The 20,605-nt window shown below is 47.1% G+C and overlaps 1 protein-coding gene across 1 annotated transcript in view; it reads left to right on the top strand.

The window, feature by feature from the left end:
- Window positions 1-6,113: 6,113 nt before the first annotated feature.
- TAPT1 (transmembrane anterior posterior transformation 1) overlaps window positions 6,114-20,605 on the top strand; it is a 61,168-nt gene continuing 46,676 nt past the window's right edge. Inside the window, exons 1-2 of the mRNA XM_055589158.1 lie at window positions 6,114-6,947; window positions 20,088-20,218. Of these exons, the coding sequence (XP_055445133.1) occupies window positions 6,134-6,947; window positions 20,088-20,218 (945 nt within the window). The 5' untranslated portion in view covers window positions 6,114-6,133. The remainder of the gene's footprint in view (window positions 6,948-20,087; window positions 20,219-20,605) is intronic.

Below are 20,605 nucleotides of genomic sequence, written 5' to 3'. Positions count from 1 at the left end.
AAATACCGGAAACAAAAAAAGGATTTTACATATAAACGTAAATTTAGAATATTGAAAAGGAGATTACGACAGATGCTTATAAAAAAGCAATTTGAAAATTCAAGGCCTTAAACTCATACAAATTTCTAAAGCCTGGATAGCAAAAACCCTTTTAAAAGGATTATTCTGAAGCTCTATTATTTTGGTATCAAAGACCAAAAAGAGATAAATACTTGGGTTTGCACAAGAAGAGGCAAAATTTAAATAATCGATGTTAATAAGAACCAAGGGGTACATTCACTTCTAACTATATCAGAAAGAAAGAGGAGAAATGGAAAAAAAATATTAGAGTGGAAATACTGATTCACGAGCAGAAGGAAACTAATTACAAGGGCAGGACTGCATGATCACAGCCGAAGGGAACTTAAAAGGGCGTGGAAGTAAAGAGAAACTGCACTCAGTTATTTTGATCCAAGAGAGCTCAACTAGAGACACTAAAAGAAAGAAAAATTGACCTGAATAGCATGTGAGGTCTTCTGACTACCAACTACGACTCGGTAACTGGCCAGAAGAAGCAATAAATAACTCACCACAGGGAATAATGGAAACAGGACAATAAAAACAAAAAATTCTGAAAGGCAAAATCCAAAAGGGCTACCAACATGAACCAAGTGATACATAAAATCTTCTCTGCTGCATGATTCCTAAAATTAAAACCTTTGGTAGCTAGAATCCTAATGAAGGATTTTGACAGTTATCAACAGTTCAGTCTGCAAATGGATTCTTGTTAATTAACTGACTAAATGATTAAAACCACTCTAAACACGACACATCTGTGTTTTTAATCGGGATAATGAAAAATGAACAATGTTTTTCTCCTCCAAGAGAGAAACCTGGACTGCACAGTTTGCTAAACCATCACTATAGTCTGTCCCATCAGTATTTCAGAATTTTCCAGAAATTTAAAATTTCACATGAAACAAACCTTATAACTGATCATGAATAAAAGGTCTCATTAGCCAATAAAATATGGGTTTATGTTCATACACTTTTATTACATAAACAGAACCTACTTTTAGGTCTTCAGAACAGAGTATCTTTTATGAAGCATCTCTTGTAACAAAATACAGTTTTCAGTAGGTCCTGTTTAAAATGGTTTGAGTCCTATATTCTTGTGCCAGAGAAAAGCTTTTAGAAATAAGATTTTGCTCCTGACCATTTTAGTTAAGTTGTAACAGGTACATTAGAATCAAAGGCACATCATTCAATTTGTGCTACATCTTCCAGAAACAAACTGAGTTGATGTTCTTTAGAAATTCATGGAATAAAGCCCAGACAGGATAAAACATAATTAGTATCAGTCCAAAAATGATTGCTGAAGAAAGGAAATATTATTACTGAAACTCAGAGATTCAATAAACTCACATAAATTTACTGCAAAGGCTTGCTCTGGGGCCCATAGTATATTTTATTTCTTTAGAACATCAGTTGCAAAGCTGCTCGGATTTTTTAAAAACATCAATTCATACATTTTTCTCAGAAAGAAAATGGCAGATGAATTAACTTCAGCACTACATTTTGTGAATTAGATCCATGGTATTTATGGTTTAGAGAATAGAAGTCATGTATTGCTGAAATCAATTTTCAACTGGGAAATGCAGAATTCTTTTCAACTGTACTCTAGTCATTGGAGAAGGAAATGGCAACCCACTCCACTGTTCTTGCCTGGAGAATCCCAGGGACGGGGGAGCCTGTGGGCTGCCGTCTATGGGGCCGCACAGAGTCGGCCACGACGGAAGTGACTTAGCAGCAGTACTCTATTCGGTGGCTGAATCTATACTACCAAAATGAACGTTACAGCGGTAACCATCTCAAATACTGGGTTGGGCCAAAAAGTTGGTTTGGGTTTTTCGTAAGATGTTTATAACCCAAACGAATTTTTTGGCCAACCCAGTACCTCTGCAGTTGTTGTTCAATGCCACCTTCAACCAGTATTCTTAGACTTACGTATGCACAAGTCCAGTATAGGAAATTTACAAAAATACAAAAGTCCTGGGGTTAGAACTGGAAAGGTCAGCAGGAACCATCAGTTCTCACACACAGGGATGAAGAACTGATGCTTACATCATGAAGAAGGGACATTAAAGATTACTCACCTTTGATGTGCTATCAACAAAGTTGTGTGCCTGCATGCTTGTCCGACTCTTTGTGACCCCATGAACTTTAGCCTGCCACACTCCCCTGTCCATGGGATTTTCCAGGCAAGAATACTGGAGTGGGTAGCCATTTCCTTCTCCAGGGGATCTTTCCCGACCCAGGGATGGAACCCACATCTCCTGTATTGGCAGGTGGGTTCTCTACCCACTGAGCCACCAGGGAAGCCTCTATCAATAAAGTTACTGCATTTGAAATCCCTGCATTCAACTTTTAGGCCTGATTACAAAGTAATTCTATAACTAAGGATTTCATACTTTTCTACAAATCTTGAGAGTGTAGGCAAATATCTAGCTTTTTATAATCCAGGGGTCCAAGAATCTGCAAAGGGTTAGGAAGGATTTTATCACAAAATTCTACAAAAGGACACCAGGGTAATCCAGTGTAATGCTCTACAGGGGAGACAATGAAACACAGAGATGTCACGTGTCACCTCAGGTCAAAAGACTGATGGGAGAGCTCAAGTCCCGGCTTCTCCAGATTCAGGGTCCTTTCAAGTCAGCAAAGCACGTGATGTTTTTGTTACTCGGGAAAAGTATATGGAGCTAATTTCAAATATATTTTAGGGGCAATATACCAGAAATATTATCAAGAGGTAAGTTGCTTCCTACTCAGTCTAAACAAAAGGAAGCATTCAAAGTTAGCACTCAGACCAGATCAGTCGCTCAGTCGTGTCCGACTCTTCGCGACCCCATGAATCACAGCACGCCAGGCCTCACTGTCCACCACCAACTCCCGGAGTTCACCCAGACCCACGTCCATCGAGTCAGTGATGCCATCCAGCCATCTCATCCTCTGTAGTCCCCTTCTCCTCCTGCCCCCAATCTCTCCCAGCATCAGAGTCTTTTCCAACGAGTCAACTCTTCGCATGAGGTGGCCAAAGTACTGGAGTTTCAGCTTTAGCATCATTCCCTCCAAAGAAATCCCAGGGCTGATCTCCACTAAGGAGAATAAAAAGGAAATCTTTTTTTGTTTTGTTCTTTTAACTCCTACTATTGTGTAGGTATTGCCCCATTTACCAGTGAAAGATACTGAGAACCAGAGTTTATAGACTCAAAAGAAAATTTTCTGAAGCTTGAATCCATGGTTCATATACAATGTGTTCAATGTATTTTCTATAGTCATAACATCAGTTATTAAACATTTATTAAAAATGAAGTTACGTGATTTAACTGTATACACTACTCACCCAATTTTCATTCTTTTTAAAAACATTTTGTGTTTTGCTCTTTTCAAAATACAGCAGCTACATGGTAGATACTACCACCATTAGGTAAAGGTTACACAGTTAATTAAGAATATGTGTAGCAATTTACAAGCTCTTGATTGAATTTACATAATCAGTTATGTGTACATATTAAAATATAATTTGAATGTATAAATCCCTTAAGAAGTTTCTCCACTCCTTGAATCGTTTTCTTTCTATATTGTTTACATGTAAAGACTATTCTCAGCTTCTCATTCTTGCCCATCACTTTCCTCTGTTGAAACTATTACCCTGCAATGAATTATTTCTTTCACTAGCAGTTAATACAGTGACATGTTAACAGCATACCATCTAATTGTTTGTTGAATTAATGTTTTAAGTTCAATTCCTGCAGCTTATTGTCAACCAAATCCTGCTTTTAATGTATACCTTAACTCAAAATGCTTTTTGATGTGTCTTAAATGGTGAGGGTTATCATGTCTTTTTCAACTACTCCTATTATTTCCTAACAGTAGCATTATAAATCTAAGCGTATACCTTTTGTTCTGCAACTGATAAAGAAAACATATTTTAAGTTCTGTTTATTGTTCTCAGAGAACTGTTGGTTTTCTATGCTCTATAACTATTTAAGATTATGTGTAACTTGCCTTTTTGATGATACAGAATACATATTTGACAATACCTTTTTCCTGGATTCTGAAATTCTGACAATGGGTTGAATGAATACAAAGAAACTTTTCATGTACAATAAGATATGTGACTAATTATCAATACCTAGACAAGGAAAGAATAGTGTTAACTGAAAAAGTTATTTACTGTTCATTTCAAAAATGCTTTTTATTTCCTTTTTGGCCATGCCGAGTAGCATGTGGGATCTTATTTCCCAGATCAGGGATTGAATGCAAGCCCCTTGCGTTGGAAGCACAGAGTGTTAACCACTGGACCACCACAGAGGTCCCTCAAAAATGCTTTTTATCATGTTCCACTTCAAGATGGGTTTGTTTGAAATGGTGCAATTTCACAAAACATCAGAGAAAATAATGTAGCGCCAGTAAAAAGACCCACTTGGTGAAAAGGTATAAGAGTTTCAGCTTTCCTGCTTCTGGTTAGGTCGTCTGCTGAAACACCTTCACACCTGGCCTGGACACAAGACTCCCTCCCTTTGCTGATTATTTTAAAGGACAAAGACGGCCTTTAGAACACCCTGTCTTCTTCAGGCCGTTACAGAACAAGAGAGAGATCCATTCCTACAACTGGCTGCCTTAGGAAACAGACTTTACAATTCTTTCCCTTCCAGTTCCTGTGGAGTTAAAAGCAGGGCCCATCAGCCAGTAAACGTGGTGAGACAGGAATTGGGAACTGACAGCAACAAGCAGTAAAAGCTTCCTTCCTCCTGGACAATCGGTAAATAATAGAACAGGATGGTTTTACTCTATCAAAGACCAGAGAATAACAGAACTCGAGCCTTAAGGAATCTCAGAGGCCGCACAGTTTTCAGTACCTTTTTTCAAAATAATTCTGAAGATTTGATCAGAGCACTTGTTTTTGACTGATTTCTTAACTCAGTTTTGACAGATGTAACCAAAACAAGAGAATTTCGTGGTCACAGGGATGTTTAGAAATGTAATGAATCCTCCCAACGGTTCCGTTTTCTTTAGAAGGATAAGGATGTTCCAAAGACATCAGTTCCTCTTTTCACTGGCGCCCAAGGGCCAGTTCCCATCTACCGGGCCTTCCTGGTCCAGCTGGGTCCCTCGACCCCTACCCCTCGACCTGCTCTTAAATCTGTGAGGCAGCTGTCCTCTCTGCATGAAGCCCAGAACAGCCCACTCTGAGTTTGCAACCAGGTGGGTACCCGCTGGCGACAACAGAACCCTCAAGGTCTCTGATGAACCACCACGAGGTCGATTTTTGCTCTGTTCACACCCGCTTCTATCTATCAGAGCTTCCCTGGTGGTTCAGACGGTAAAGCGTCTGGCTGCAATGCAGGAGACTCGGGCTCCATCCCTGGGTGGGGAAGATCCCCTGGAGGAGGGCATAGCAACCCACTCCAGTATTCTTGCCTGGAGAATCCCATGGACAGAGGAGCCTGGCGGGCTACAGCAGTTCGTGGGGTCACAAAGAGTCGGACACGGCTGAAGTGACTTCACTTTTCTATTTATCTATCTAGCTCTCCAGTTGAGGTCTAGGGAACTTCCAGATAACCTTAAGCGAAGAATTCCAGTTTTCCTTAATCAAAAGGGAACCCCCAGGGGCACAGGTTTTAGTTGGCAGACAAGAAACTGACCGGCCACAAACCCCCCACCCCATAAACGGAGCGGCCGGCCCCTTCCCGGAGTCTGGAGCATCCTGACTCCCAGCGGCGGCGGCGGTGGACACCCCGCTCGGTGCGGAGTCACATACGCCCATACGCCCGAGCTGCCCAGGGCGGTCACCCCAAGTAAAGAGGGGGCGCCCCGGTTGATGAGCGAGGGCGGCCGAGAGCCGCATCCTAACCCTAACGCCGACAGGCGGCCTTAGGAAGTCCGCGGGCGCGGAAAAAAACAAACGAAAAAACGTAGAAAGCACCCGGCTCCTCGGGCGGAGTCCCTGGGCCCGTGCCCTCCCCGCTCCGCACCCCCACCTGTTGGGCAGCATCTCCAGGGCACCTTCTGGCCCAAGTGCTTTGGAAACTGTCAACAACAACAACAACAAAACCCCAGAGGCGCGGGATGCTGACGGGCGAGCCTAACAATGCAGAACAGCGGGAGCCCGAGGAGCCGACCCGCGGGGCTGGGCCTCGCGGGGGTCGGGGATCATCTGGAGGCCGGCCCTCAGCGCCGCGGCCGCGCCAGCGGTGCCAAGACCGGGCGGGCGGCGGCGCCGGCGCACTCCGGGCACCGAGCCTGCAAAAGGGGCCCCGGGCGAGCGGCCGGCCACCTCGCAGACGGCGGGCAGCGGGCACAGCAGCAGCCGCCGCCGCCCCGGGGCTCCTCGGCCGACCCTCCGGCCGCCGCCGCCGCGCTTGGCTTGCTCCCGCTGGGGTCCCGACCCGAGACCCGGTGGCGCTCGCTCTCCCCGGCCGCGCGGCCCGGCGGCATGGAGCCCGGCACGGCGCGGGAGGGCAGCGCGCGGCACGGGGACGGCAGGAAGAAGATGGCGGCGGCCGTGGCGGCGGCGGCGGCGGCGGCCGCCTCCTCTCACGCGCCGGTGACGCCAATGGCGCGCGCCGGCCGGCGGGCCGCGGATGGCGGCGGCGGCGGCGGCGGCCCGGGCTCCGCTGAGGGGCGGGGCGAGGCGGGAAGGGGGCCGGCCGGAGGAGGAGGCCGGGCCGGCGCCTGGAGGGAGGCGGTGGGGACGGTTTGCTGTGCTCGGAACATGGCGGGCGTCGGCGACGCGGCCGCCCCGAGAGAAGGCGGCGCGGACGGCACCGAGCGGGATGGCCGCGCTGAGGCGGAGCAGCTGGGCGGCGGCGGCGGTCACGGGCCCCCGCCGGCGCCTCAGCACACGGAGACGCTGGGCTTCTACGAGAGCGACCGGCGGCGGGAGCGGCGCCGCAGCCGCGCAGGTGAGAAGGGCGGGCGGGGAGGCGGGTGGCGCTAGGCCGCGGCCGCGGAGGCGAAGGGCGGCGAGAGGCGCCGCGCGGGACTCCGGCCGCGAGCTCCGGGGGCGGCCGGGGCTTGGTTGGGCTCCCGGGGCGCCGCGGCCGCTGACAGGCTCCTCGGGCGGGGCCGCCGGCAGCGCCGAGGCCCCCGGGCGATAAAACGCCCGCCCGGCCAGGTGCGTCCGAGAGACAGAGGGGGACAGCGGCCGGGGGCGTTCGTCCCTGCTGCCTTTTCCTGCTGCTTCTGAAAGGTCTTTCTTTAAAACAAACAAACGAAACAGAGCGCCTGGGGTCTCCTCCCGCCTCGATAACGTTGGCGAGCATCTCAGCCCCCACCCCCGGCTCGAGGAGCTCCAAACTGAGCAGCGCGAGGCTGGATTTCATTATCTGTGTGCCAAGGTGACTTCTGTTCTGTTTTCAGCGAACTTGAGTCATCCGAACCTGTTAACTTGCTCTCTAAATAATGTGTTCTTCTGCCGCAGATAAGGCGGTGGTAATGACAGCGAGGTTTCAGCTCTTCTGCCCAGGGTATAAATATTTAGCACTCCTGCACATGTTACCTGTGAACTTTTCCTAAATCGAAACTTAAGCCACTTGAAAAAAAAAGAAAAGGCAGCACTTGCGAATCCTCCTTTCAATGACCGGTTTTTAAGCCTGTTGTTTTAGTATTGTTTCTTTCAGCTGTAGGATTTTATTCTTGTGTTCAGAAAGTTTTTAAAAGTTGCCTTTGTATTCATACTGCAGTTCTGTATGGGGCTCGAAAGAAGGGAAGACACAGGTGTATGTTTCATTGAATGTAGAGTGATCATAGCATTTTAATTCCTGCGTAATTCTGAGTTTTGAAAATCAGTGGAGCCATAACTCCCTTTGAATTTCTTCCAACTACAAATTGTTTCAGCTGCACAGTAGGAGCTGCATTAGCCGTTATTCCTGCAGTTCGTGCTAATAAATGTTTAAGTCCTAAGGCTTACTGCATCATTGGCTGTACTTGTGTATGGAAGACTTGGAAGTCCTTTAGTGCTAACTTGGTCTGATCAGGTGAGATGGTGATTGATTTGCTAATTATCAGAACTAGACATAGGTTAGCTTTTGTAGAGATCTTTATCTTTGAAAAATTAAGTACAGACTGTGCCTTGGTTTGTCTTTCTCAATGGGACCACTTAAAAATTCTCAACTCTGTTTGGTTAAGTTGTCAATTTAAACTTTTGCTTGGGAGAGTGTTTACTTTCTGAATTGGTCAGATCTGAGTAAGACAGAGGATTAAATCTCTCAGCTGTCTGTTTATTTACTTGGACTTGAAAATTAAAAACACTCTGGTGCAAAGAGAGAGCGATGTGTCCAGGTTCCATTGTAATTTTTTGAAATATATATGAGTTTCAGGAAATCCAACATTATAAATGTTGCTTGCACGCACAAAAAATGAAGTTGTCAGGAGCCTTTTGATGAGCACAGATGCTGGGACCCTTAGCACCATTTCCGTAGCCCTGCCCAACATCCCTCTGGATACCTGTGACCGTGGACTTCCACAGACTTCATGCCGCCCATGCATTCTTCCTCATCATGGGTTACTGAGGGTGGTTTACTTAACATGTTTGAAGCTGGACTTTCAACCCAGAGTTGCGGCAAGTCGTTATCAGGGACACACTCCCGGCTCTGGTGGTTGGGGTAGTTAAGTGTTTCCCCAGTTCCATCCATTCAGTGGAGGTGAGATGCGTGTGGCAGTCCTTGAGGATCAGGACTTAGGTGAGGGTCCCGGGAGATCTCAGCTGGAGTCACCAGCCAGCATTGTTCTGTCTTGGCCTCCACGTGGGCCCCTTGTCCTCTCTCCCGGGTGTCTGTCCCTCTCTGGTAGGCACACAGCTCTCGCCACTGCCAGAACCCACTCCCTAACACTGATGCTGCTCTGGTCAAACTCTCCTCACTGGAGATTCGAAGTCTTGCAGTCATTCTGAAAGGCCGTGGCCTGCTCAAGTGCCCAGTGCATTCACCCTGACCCTCCAGCATTGCTCCCTTCCGCTGCTCAGCATCCTTTCCTTCCTCTCCCGTCCAGAATTTAGAAAATTCTTCCCTAGGGGCTGCCCTGGGCCAGAGCGCCTTGGAGTGGCACCACCTAGGGTCCTGTGAGCAGCATTTCTTCCTGAGTCAGATGTCTCCCAAGACTGGATGCTTGCACTAAAGGTGTTACTTTGTCCATTTTTTATATTCCAGCGCTGCCTCTGATGCTCTGGTCTTCCCTCCTTTCCTGCCGATTCAGGGCAACCTTTGTCTTGCCTTTTGAAAGTCAGAATTTTAGTGTCTTGGTGGCCTAAAGCATCAGTTAGTTCCAAAGTCCCCTTTATCATTTCTCCCAAGGAATGTAGGACTTGTATAAATTAGATGTTTGTTGGCCTGTCCTAACCATGCGAGATCCTGTAAATGAATATACAGATTAGGTAATTAGCCACACCCTATCAGTCCAAGGAAAATAATTCAGAACATAGTGTTTGAGGTTCCTAGTTTTATTTTGTACTTGTCCGTGTTTATGTATGTGTTTGTAGAATGTATATGTACGCTGGTTGGTATATATACAGCTACATTAAGGGTAAGCTTTGTTTTTCTCCCTCAAACTCGTGTAATCATTTCATTCACTGAATTCCCTCTGAGTCGTGAGTAGCCTGGTGGTGGGCTGAGACTTTTCTCAGATCTGGTACTTAAACTCTAACATGGTTAGAAATGGTTAGTTCACTCCTCACTCCAGTTTTGTTCTCTCTCTCATGATGGTCGCTGTGTATTTAATCCGCCTTGCCTCATATGGTCCCCTGTCTTGAACTCTGGATATATTAGTCATCACGAACTGCAGATTCATCTCTTCTTTTTTTCTTCTTCTTAAAAAATATGTATCAATGTGTACAGTTAAGAATAGTTAAAATGGTAACATTTATGTATATTTTACTGCAATAAAAATAAATTTAAAAATTAAAACAAAATATGACCAACTTCTATTGTCCTTTTTGCTATAAGACCAGATAATAAGTGCATATTGCTGATCCTTCCTAATGATCCAGTGGTTTCAGGACTCTATGCCTTCACTGCCAAAGGCGTGGGTTTGATCCCTGAACAGGGAACTAAGATCCTGCCAGCCAGGAGGTTCCCACCCGCCTCACCAGCACTCCCCCACCCCTCCACCCTGCCAAAAAAAGTACATGTTGCTATGTTTCCCTGCTTGTTCCCCACCTCACTGCTCTGCAGAAGTTCTAAGTGGTAGAGTTTCTGTATAACCATGTTCCCGTTTAGGAATCTAGGTCCAGCGAGTCAACTTTGGACTAAGCGTTGGGCAATCCATTCTTGGCTTATTTCGATGGTTGAATTGCTTTGTAGACTCTGTGCTTGCCTAATGTACTTGGCTGTGTTTCATAACTCCACCACTCAGTGGTTTAGTATCCGAAGTATTTAAGTTGGCTCTAATAACTGGAGACTTAACAATAGAAGACCTGGTGTAGAATAAACACAGCAGCTACTGGTGAAGATGAAGCAGTGACTATGTAATGCAGGTATTGGAATATGTATAGGAGCAGGTGTTGCTTATAAAACAAAAGAACTTGGAGTAGGGTATGGGTGAACATCCAGGTTTCTGACTGTAAATGGCCCCAGTGTCATGGGGCCCATTTCGTTCCTTTCTCAGTAGTGACTCTTCACTTCTGGAACTTAAACTTGTTACTACCACTTTTGTTTCTCTTCACTTTCTTTGCATTTTAGATGCAGAGTACATTGCTTATCTCCATGAGAGAGTGAACAGAGCAAGGAAAACTAAAGCCCAGAAAAACCAATTGACGCCTTTTTAGCAGCTCCCACAAAAGATTTCGTCTGGGACTAAGGTTCAGATTCACCATGTCTGTCCTGTTGTGTAACTGAAAATTTAATATGTTAAAATACATTTTCATTTAACCAGTCCTGAATCGGACACGACTGAGCGACTGAACTGAACTGATCCTCTATAAAATATGTTGCATAGTTATCCTTGTGGCCCGAGAGTTATCCTGATGGATGATTAAAGCCTGTGATTTGGAAAATTATGCCCTAAAGTAAATCAATTTCTCATCTACAAAGGAAACTAAGAATAGTTGTAAAACTGCCTAAGAAATTACCTGGAGTGACCACAACTCTGATACAGATAATGTAAAATTAGCTTCTTTTCTTCTGACAAATGATTGCTTTTCTTTTAAAATTCTCACCTGCTTTATTTAACTAGTACTTGCAAACTAAAAAGCAATGATATGATCTTTGCCCAGGTCAATATCTTGACCTTTTTAAAGATGTTAAGCTTCCATCGGGTTTGCCCTCCAAAATTCAGTCCTAGAAGCTCATTTGCAGCCCACTTTGGGGTATGTTTGCCTGAAAGAGGTCTTTGAAAAGACTATATCATTGACTGTCAAGTTAATGATGACTCTGTTCCTATTTTTAGTTCTTTGTAACCTTGTAACCTTGGAAAAAGTCACCACTCTTTTTGTATCTGTTTTTCCATCTATAAATTTATGAATATCTTTTCTGTTGTTTACTTCCCAAAAGAGGTTATTTATAAGCAGATTGAGAGCTTTAACAGCTTCAGATCAGATCAGATCAGTTGCTCAGTCGTGTCCGACTCTTTGCGACCCCATGAATCACAGCACGCCAGGCCTCCCTGTCCATCACCAACTCCCGGAGTTCACTCAGACTCACGTCCATCGAGTCAGTGATGCCATCCAGCCATCTCATCCTCTGTCGTCCCCTTCTCCTCCTGCCCCCAATCCCTCCCAGCATCAGAGTCTTTTCCAATGAGTCAACTCTTCGCATGAGGTGGCCAGAGTACTGGAGTTTCAGCTTTAGCATCATTCCTTCCAAAGAAATCCCAGGGCTGATCTCCTTCAGAATGGACTGGTTGGATCTCCTTGCAGTCCAAGGGACTCTCAAGAGTCTTCTCCAACACCACAGTTCAAAAGCATCAATTCTTCAGCGCTCAGCCTTCTTCACAGTCCAACTCTCACATCCATACATGACCACAGGAAAAACCATAGCCGTGACTAGACAGACCTTTGTTGGCAAAGTAATGTCTCTGCTTTTGAATATGTTATCTAGGTTGGTCATAACTTTCCTTCCAAGGAGCAAGCGTCTTTTAATTTCATGCCTGCAGTCACCATCTGCAGTCATTTTGGAGCCCAGAAAAATAAAGTCTGATACTGTTTCCACTGTTTCCCCATCTATTTCCCATGAAGTGGTGGGACCGGATGCCATGATCTTCGTTTTCTGAATGTTGAGCTTTAAGCCAACTTCTTCACTCTCCACTTTTCACTTTCATCAAGAGGCTTTTGAGTTCCTCTTCACTTTCTGCCATAAGGGTGGTGTCATCTGCATATCTGAGGTTATTGATATTTCTCCCGGCAATCTTGATTCCAGCTTGTGCTTCTTCCAGCCCAGCGTTTCTCATGATGTACTCTGCATATAAGTTAAATGAACAGGGTGACAATATACAGCCTTGACGTACTCCTTTTCCTATTTGGAACCAGTCTGTTGTTCCATGTCCAGTTCTAACTGTTGCTTCCTGACCATATTTGAGTTAGGAAAGCAAGATTGCTGTTATTGATTCCTAGTTGGCCTTGTACAAGGGTATGCCTTTGTATTTGTGTAATAAACTTGTAACTAATATCTTAGTGTAACTTTAGTAAAGCCTATTAAGGATCACATTATTTAAGATCATGGAGATTTGCATGTTTCATAGTATTGTCCTAGCAGTTAACCAATATTACTTTGCAATTTTTTAATGGTCAATGCTATTTTAAGAAAGATATATTTAGACATATTACTGAACAAGTAAATATATTTATGATTACTCATTACTTCAAATTAATACTTTTTTATCCTGAGTTTTTATTTCTAAAACAAGCTCTCTCAAAAGATAATTAATCATAATATTTCTTTGTTCAGGTATGAGGAAGAAGCCATTTATACTGTAATTTTTCTCAATTTAGGGTAGTGGATCACCAAGCAATTCTGTAGTAGATGTATACTAATTAAAAATAATCGGGAGTAATTGATTCAGATTTATGATTGATATTATTTTCCTAGTGTTAAATGTTCATAACTGGCAAGGCTTACTTATTCAAATGTAGAAGCTCCTATTTCTATTAAATGGTGAAATACTTCTATTTTACTTAATAATACTTGTTGGTGAGAACTGGATAAATGAGCTAAAATTGGTTGACATCTGAAAAGCTCAAACGGTATTGAGAAAACAAACAATTGGGTTATTTTATTTTGGAAAATCATTTGCACTTACACTATAAAGACAGATGTTTGACATAACAAATGAAAGTCACTCTTGCTAAGAGGGCATGAAGCCCCGCCGCAGCACAGAGAAAGCGCAGGTCCCGTTGTGTGTGTGCTCAGTTCCCGAGTCGTGTCCAGCTCTTTGTGCCCCTGTGGACTGCCGCCCGCCAGCTCCTCTGTCCATGCGAGCTCTGGTCCACTGAACCAGCTGAGTTCTTGAAGAGTGGTAGCCACAGGTCAAAGAGCAGTAGTCATCTTCCTGAATAATTAGCCAGGCAGCCTGCCAGAATCGCAGGACAAGTGAGTTCAGGTACATACATATAACGGAGAAAACAGTGTTTAAAACAATAGCAGTGACAAAGAGAAACACTGAAACACAGCTATGCTCCAGAGCAGAAGGTTCCAGAACAGAAGTAGAAGATATATTCAAGAATGTATCCATGACCAGGAAAAGGTTTGGGGGGCGGTGGGGTGGGGACCAGACGGCAGCAGGACTGCCGCATCATACCTGAGGAGCTCGGGCTGCAGGGCAGCAGAAGCCCCTTCTGCAGTGCGGATCAGAGGCTCCTCCTGGGAGATGGAAGCCAGGCCAGGGCTCGGTTGTCTTCTCTAGAAGGATCGTCAGAGAGATGGATGGTAATTACAGTGCAGGGGAGAGTGTGTGTGTGCAGTCGCTCAGCCGTGTCCAGCTGTTTGCAGCTCCAGGGACTGCAGCACGCCATGCTTCCCTGTCCTTCACCATCTTCTGGAGTTTGCTCACATTCATGTCCATCGAGTCGGTGATACTATCTTAACTGTCTCATCCTCTGCTGTCCGCTTCTCCTTTTGCCTTCAGTCTTTCCAGCATCAGGGTCTTTGCCAATGAATCAGTTTGTCGAATCAGTTGGCCAAAGTATTGGAGCTTCAACATCAGTCCTTCCAATGAATATTCAGGGTGGATTTCCTTTAGGATTGACTAGTTTGATCTCCTTGCAGTCCAAAGAACTCTATGTAGAGTCTTCTCCAGCACCACAGTTTGCAAGCATCAATTCTTCAGTGCTGAGTTTTATTCCCAACTTGCTTCTTAGCTTTTCAGTGACTTTGGACAAGTCTCTGAAGCTCTATGAGCCTCAGATTCTTGGTTTGAAAAACGTGAACACTGTCAACTGTGCCTTTAGCTCTCAGAGTTGTGGTGAGGGTTTGATGAAGTAATGTGTGCAGCGCCTTTGTAAGCCACCTCAGTCAGGTGTTACATTTGTGTTAGTCCCTAAGTCGTGTCTGACTCTGTGCCAGGCTCCCCTGTCCGTGGAATTCTCCAGGCAAGAATACTGGAGTGTGTGGCCATTCCTTTCTCCAGGGGATCGTCCCACTCCAGGGATCAAACCCAGGTCTCCTGCATTGCAGGCAGGTCTGAGCCACCAGAGAAGCAGAGGACCCTAATTCCTTAAGCAGGGCCAGTCCTTCAGGAGTGTGGCGGGGTGGAAGGGTGTGGTGGACAGGGAGGAGTGTGGGGAGGAGGAGGTAAGAAAGCTTTCCATCTGTCTCACCCCATGAAGCTTGATTCTTTTGTTAGTATTGCTTTAATGTTTCTTTTAAAACTGTTCTCCAACCCACTGCTGCTGCTGCTGCTAAGTCACTTCAGTCATGTCCAACTCTGTGCGACCCCATAGACGGCAGCCCACCAGGCTCCCCCGTCCCTGGGATTCTCCAGGCAAGAACACTGGAGTGGGTTGCCATTGCCTTTTCCGCTCCAACCCACTAGTATGGTGTTAATGATAGGTAAACCTTACCCTTACACTCAACTCACTGGAGGCTGGATTTGGGAAGATCTGGATACATGGTGCTTGGTTTCAGAAAGTTTAACGGCTGGCAAGGGAGCTGCTTAGTAAACAGTGTAACATCACAGAAGTAAACCCACGGTGCTGGGAGCACAGAGATGGGGTCAGGGGGTGGTTCCCAGTTTTCCAGAACACAGTGGCCTGTTTACAAAAGCACTGAAGACAATGATAGAATAATCTAGTGCCAGAAGGCACAGGCTTTAGGGATGGACTGCTTGATTTAAATGCTGGCAGCACTGTATGCTTCTTCTGTGACCTTGGAGGCCTCCTTCACTTCTCTGTGCCTCAGTTTCTTCATCTATAAAATGGGCATGATGATAAAGCCTGTCTCGTGGTTATGAGAACTGTGTACTCAAAACATGTTTTATCCTTTAATGCTTGTGTTTACTGTTAAAATTTCCATTGGAGAATCAAAATTGGTATTTACAACTGAAATTCTTGCATTTCTAGAGGTAGAATCCTGATACAGTACTTCTTCACATTTATAATAGAGTTAAAACACCCTCATAGGTTTATATTTTATAATTTTTTAAAACTCGTTTAAGGAAAGTTCCTTAGGTTATATAGTTTGTTAAATGTGCTTGTTAGACATTTTCCCTTTTATCCTTGGAAACAGGATTGCAGCCCGTAGCAGTAAACGTTAGGTGACCACCAAACGCGGATTGGCTAGTGCTGTGACCATGCGAAGTTACTAGTAAGTGGTTCCAGACAGCGTGTCATGCTTTGCGGTCTTCACACCCTTTCATACACAGTGGCTCGAACATCCTTTGTGAATGACAAGCAGGTGACAAGTGTTGTAAAACCGCTCCAAGCCTCGGTTTCCCTCTTCTTGACGTTGAGATCTGTGGGTGGAGCGGGGTCCCAGGACCAGTGGAGACAGAACCGGCGCGGATCCGCCCTCATCTGACAGCTCTCCCTGTGCCCTCCTCTGGACCAGGGCAAAACCCTCGCTGTGGAGGAGGCTCCGTCATCTACGGGCCCAGGGAGGACACCGGCCCGGAGGATGACTTTCTAAATAAGCAAGGGTACAGGGTCGGGCTGCAGCCCGCGGGCCCACCTGGCCTGAGCTTGCCCAGGTTCAGGACCGAAGGAAGAGCCGGGACTCGGCAACAGAGAGACCTCTGTGGTTTGAAAGGGATGGGGGTGGGGAGGGGGGGGCTTCCAGGGAGAAGGGGGCTCTTTGGTTACCAGGGAAACCAGCTGAGGGCCACGCCCCTCCCCGCCCTTCGACCAGTACAGACTAGGGCCGAGGGCGGCTCTGCAGGAAGGTCAGCCCTGCACCAGGGACACAGTGAAGCAGGCCCTGGTCGGTCAGCCGATGGACAGAGAGCAAGAGGACAGCCGTCTTGAGTGGCCTGACCACACGGACAGCTCATCCCAGCCTTTCGGTTTAATTTGCTTTTCAAAAGATACACTCGTGTGACAGCCTGTTTATCTTATACTTCACACACCGAGATACTAGCTCACGCACCCCAGCTCCCTTCCCTGCCCTTACTGTGTGTGGACGATGCGCCGGGGCCCTTACTGGCTGTGCCCCTGGGGCGGAGTGCAGGTGCCTGTCGGGGACCGTCCTTTGGATGCTCACTGACCAGATGCTCCAGAGCTCTTCCCTGCTGAGAGCGCCCGCATCTCAGAACACACCTGCCCCAGTCCCGGGTTCTGCTCGAGAAGCTGCCGCGCTCTGCTTCCGCCGCCTCTCATTTCCGATTCTTGCTCTCCACCACACCCTCCTCTGTGACTGCCTTCCTCTCCTCTGAGCCACTCATTCGTTCAGGGAGCATCGGCTGAGCCCTCTTTAGCGCTGTGTCCCGAGGATGCAGAGGGAAAGAACACCGGATGAGTGTGTGTGTACCCGGGCTCCAGGGGAAAACCCGGGGCGTCTTCCTGGAGCAGGTGACTCCGCGCGTCCCTCGCCCATAGAGGCTCACCTGTGTGCTCACACGAGTGGACAGAGGGAGCCTACACACAGCGTTTGCCCGCGGTGAGACGTGTTGTAACTAGAGAACAGTGACCTCGACGTTCAGGGGAGGCAGGCATGCTGCGTGGCGGGAAAGAAAGATAAACCGGGCCGAGTTGGCAGGGCTCTGCTGTCGCCTCTGCCAGGGTGTTGACCTCGCCTGGAGGTGCCACGAGCCCCGGAGGGTTTCTGCTGCCCGCCTGTGTGTGTGCCGACCCGGGCCAGGCCAGGTGGGGCCTAGGGGAGCGAGGAGCAGAAGGCAGGCGCTGGTCAGCCTCCTCGGTAACCTGGAGAGAGCAGGGAGGACCACATGCAGGCAGAGTTCGGAACAAGAGGGCAAGTTTATAAACGTTTTGAGGAGGAGTCATCAGGGCTTGGAAAGGGGACGGAGGGGATGGTCAGAATCGGCCCCCAGCTGCCAGCCTGGAGCCGTGTCACTGGTGAGCCCTGAACTAACGATGGGGCTGCAGTAGTGGGGGTTAATGGGGGAAGGGTGGATTGCAGTTTTCCGGCTAAAGGTGCCTTTGGAAATTCTAGGTGGAGTTGCCTACAGGCAGTGGGAAGTAGTCCAGGCTCAGGAGTCAAAAGCGGAAGCTATGGCAGCGTCAGGATTGAGGTGATGGTTTTGACCTTAGACCGCCCCAGGAGAGTATGTGTAGGGAAGAAAGATAAGAAGAATGAAGAAAAGACACCTAGTGACACATGAAACAATATGGCCTTAAAGGGTGGCCGGAATTTTACTGTGGCCCTGCTGTGTTGCATGCGTGTGCGTGTGTATGAAGTCGCTCAGTCATATCCGACTCTTTGTGGCCCCATGGGCTGTGGCCCGCCAGGCTTGTCTGTCCATGGGATTCTCCAGGCAAGAGGACAGGAGCAGGTTGCCATGCCCTCCTCCAGGGGATCTTCCCCACCCAGGGATCGAACCCTTGTCTCTGGTGTCTACCTGCATTAGCAGGCAGATTCCTGACCCCTGGTGCCGCCTGGAAAGCCCATAAGAAGCAAGAGCACCCAACCAAACCCACAAGCCCTTCAGGATCAGGTGGAGGAAGACCAGGGAGTCTGGTGACGCGCCCTTCGGGGCTCGTGACCCCACTTGCGGGCGTCAGTGCCGGTTTGTGCCATCACAGTTTCTTCTGCTTCCTGAATGTCCCGTTGCTTCCCAGCATTCATTCACTTGAAAGAATTGATATTTATAGATATTCACTAATGAGAGCGTCTCTCTTCTGTCCAGTTGGAAAACCGAACTGTGTTCAAGTCTTAACTGTTTGATCTTTCTCTTCGGTTTTAGCTGTCCTTGTTTACAGCACAAAACACTCTTTTTTTCCCTCTCCTTCAGGCCGTAGATCTTGTGCTGGATCTAGCCAGCCACCAGCGAGTTAGAAAGTTCCGAGCCAGAAGTGTCACTCCGCACGGATGCGGTTGCCTTGAGGCGCACACGGTGGAGTCCACACCTTGTGTCCGTGGCTTCAGCCGTGGTGTCCTGAGAGCACCACGCTCGCGGTCACTGTGCAGCCTGACCTGCCTCTCTGCCCGGCTGCAGTAGGCCCTGGTCGGGTTCTCCACCTCTTTCAGTCTCCAGGTGGCTTTCATGGTACCACTGACTCTCCAAGTCGATTATGAATCTTGTATTTAAAGAAATCTGTAATTTGGGGATGGGTGGAACTCTGACTTCTGCACATAAGCAAGCCACTTCACCTGATGTTCAAGGAACTCGCTGTCTGTCCCAGTGCTGGAGGAAGTCAGCTGTTTTAGGCCCACTGGGAGGTAGTAAGTCCACTTCTGAGTCTTCTAGAGACTCTTCCAGAGTGTTTAGGACTGTGCACTCTTCCCCACCCCTGCAGCCTTTAAATCCTAGCGTCACATAAGACAGAACTCCGAAGGAGGACGCTCGTGAGTGAAATCGACCTTCCTGCTTTGTCATCTGTGGGAGGGAACACCAACATGGGGTTTGGGAAAGGAGCAAGAGGCCAGCTCAGAGCAGAGAGGATGCTTTGCAGCCCTTGGTGTCCTGAGTCCGGGAAGAGAGGACGGCCTTCTAGACAGTGAAGGAAGAAGGGAGGATCTGAGGCCGGGGGCCGAGAGGTCGACCAGGTGGTGGGCTGCCGGGAAGCGTGGCCCGCACGGTGGAAACGTTAGGATCAGGTAACAACCTTACTTGCCATCCCAGGTCTGCCAGATACAGCCCAGTGGAAAACGTTCAGCCTCCTCCACCCTTTCTTTCCTCAGCTGAGATGAGACAATGGAGGGTGAATTTGCATCAGAGGAACGGAAAACAGGTGGACAGGTCCACGGGGAGTGCAGTCTTCAGATGGGGTTGAGATTCTGTCTTGTGTGACTCACAGTTACCATCGTGTTGGGAAGCCTTCACCTGGGGAAATGGTGTTATTTAGACACTGGCAGCATCTCTGAGACTGAAGAAGGAAGGAAGGATTTGTACCAGTGTCGAGTGTGTTCTTCCGCCCAGCTCACTCCTGGACTGGAGGAGTGCCTCTCGGGTGACTCGGCTCGTGTGTGTGTGTGTGTGTGTGTGTGTGTGTCTCCGTTTTGTGTGCACTTGGTACCCGCTCTGTGTGGGGGGGTGTTTGTGTGCGTGTGTGTGTCCGTTTTGTATGTACTTGGTACCCACTCTGTGCGTGTAGGTGTGTGTGTGTGTGTGTGTCTCCGTTTGTGTGCACTTGGTACCCGCTCTGTGTGTGTGTGTGCGTGTGTCTCCATTAGTATCTATTCCCCTGCCTTCTGCTCTGCTTCAGCCCAGGCCCTCTATCACCTAAGACCCCTCAATAGACTCTCAGAGAACTTCTGACTTATATTCTGGCTTATAGCTATGGCCCCTGGTATATTCCCCTGACATTTTCAGTTTATATCACACAAAAACAGCAGTTTTCTCACTCTCTGCTGATGGCTTATGTGCAGTTCAGTTCTGGGCACTGAAACGTAGATTACTTTGTTTTATAACCTTGTTTTACGTCTGTGTTACCTGGGGCGCCAGCTAGCCTTGGAAGTCGCTTGATAAATGCTGTTCTTTTTGTTTTGTCTTTTTTTTTCTTGTAGAGCTTTCACTGCTCAGGTTCCTCAGTGCTGAACTAACCAGAGGGTACTTCCTTGAACATAATGAGGCCAAGTATACAGAAAGAAGAGAAAGAGTGTACACGTGTATGCGAATACCAAGAGAATTGGAAAAGGTACTGTTATTTTTTTTTTAATTACTTGCCATCATTTTGAAAATTGCCATAATTTTCAAAAAATAGAACATGTTAATTCTATTAAAAACAATTTGAACTGCTTGAGTGGAATTTTTTAAATATTGGGAATAATGTGATCATGAATAATTAGGTGGACTAGGAACTCCCAGATGGGGAGAGTCTTTAAAAAGTGCATTTTTCAGTGTCAGACCCAGTGATCTGTAACTTTGCTATTTATTAAACTTGCTGAATTCCCATTTGAGTCTTCCCTGGTGGCTCAGTGGTAAAGAATCCACCTCCAATGCAGGAGTCATGGGTTTTATTCCTGGGTCAGGAAGATCCCCTGGAGGAGGAAACGGGTACTCACTCCGAGTCTTCTTGGCTGGA

This window comes from Bubalus kerabau, chromosome 7 (genome assembly GCF_029407905.1).
Source record: "Bubalus kerabau isolate K-KA32 ecotype Philippines breed swamp buffalo chromosome 7, PCC_UOA_SB_1v2, whole genome shotgun sequence".
Lineage (NCBI taxonomy): Eukaryota > Metazoa > Chordata > Mammalia > Artiodactyla > Bovidae > Bubalus > Bubalus kerabau.
Note: the sequence above shows the minus strand (reverse complement) of the source record. Positions and strands in the feature narration are given on the sequence as shown.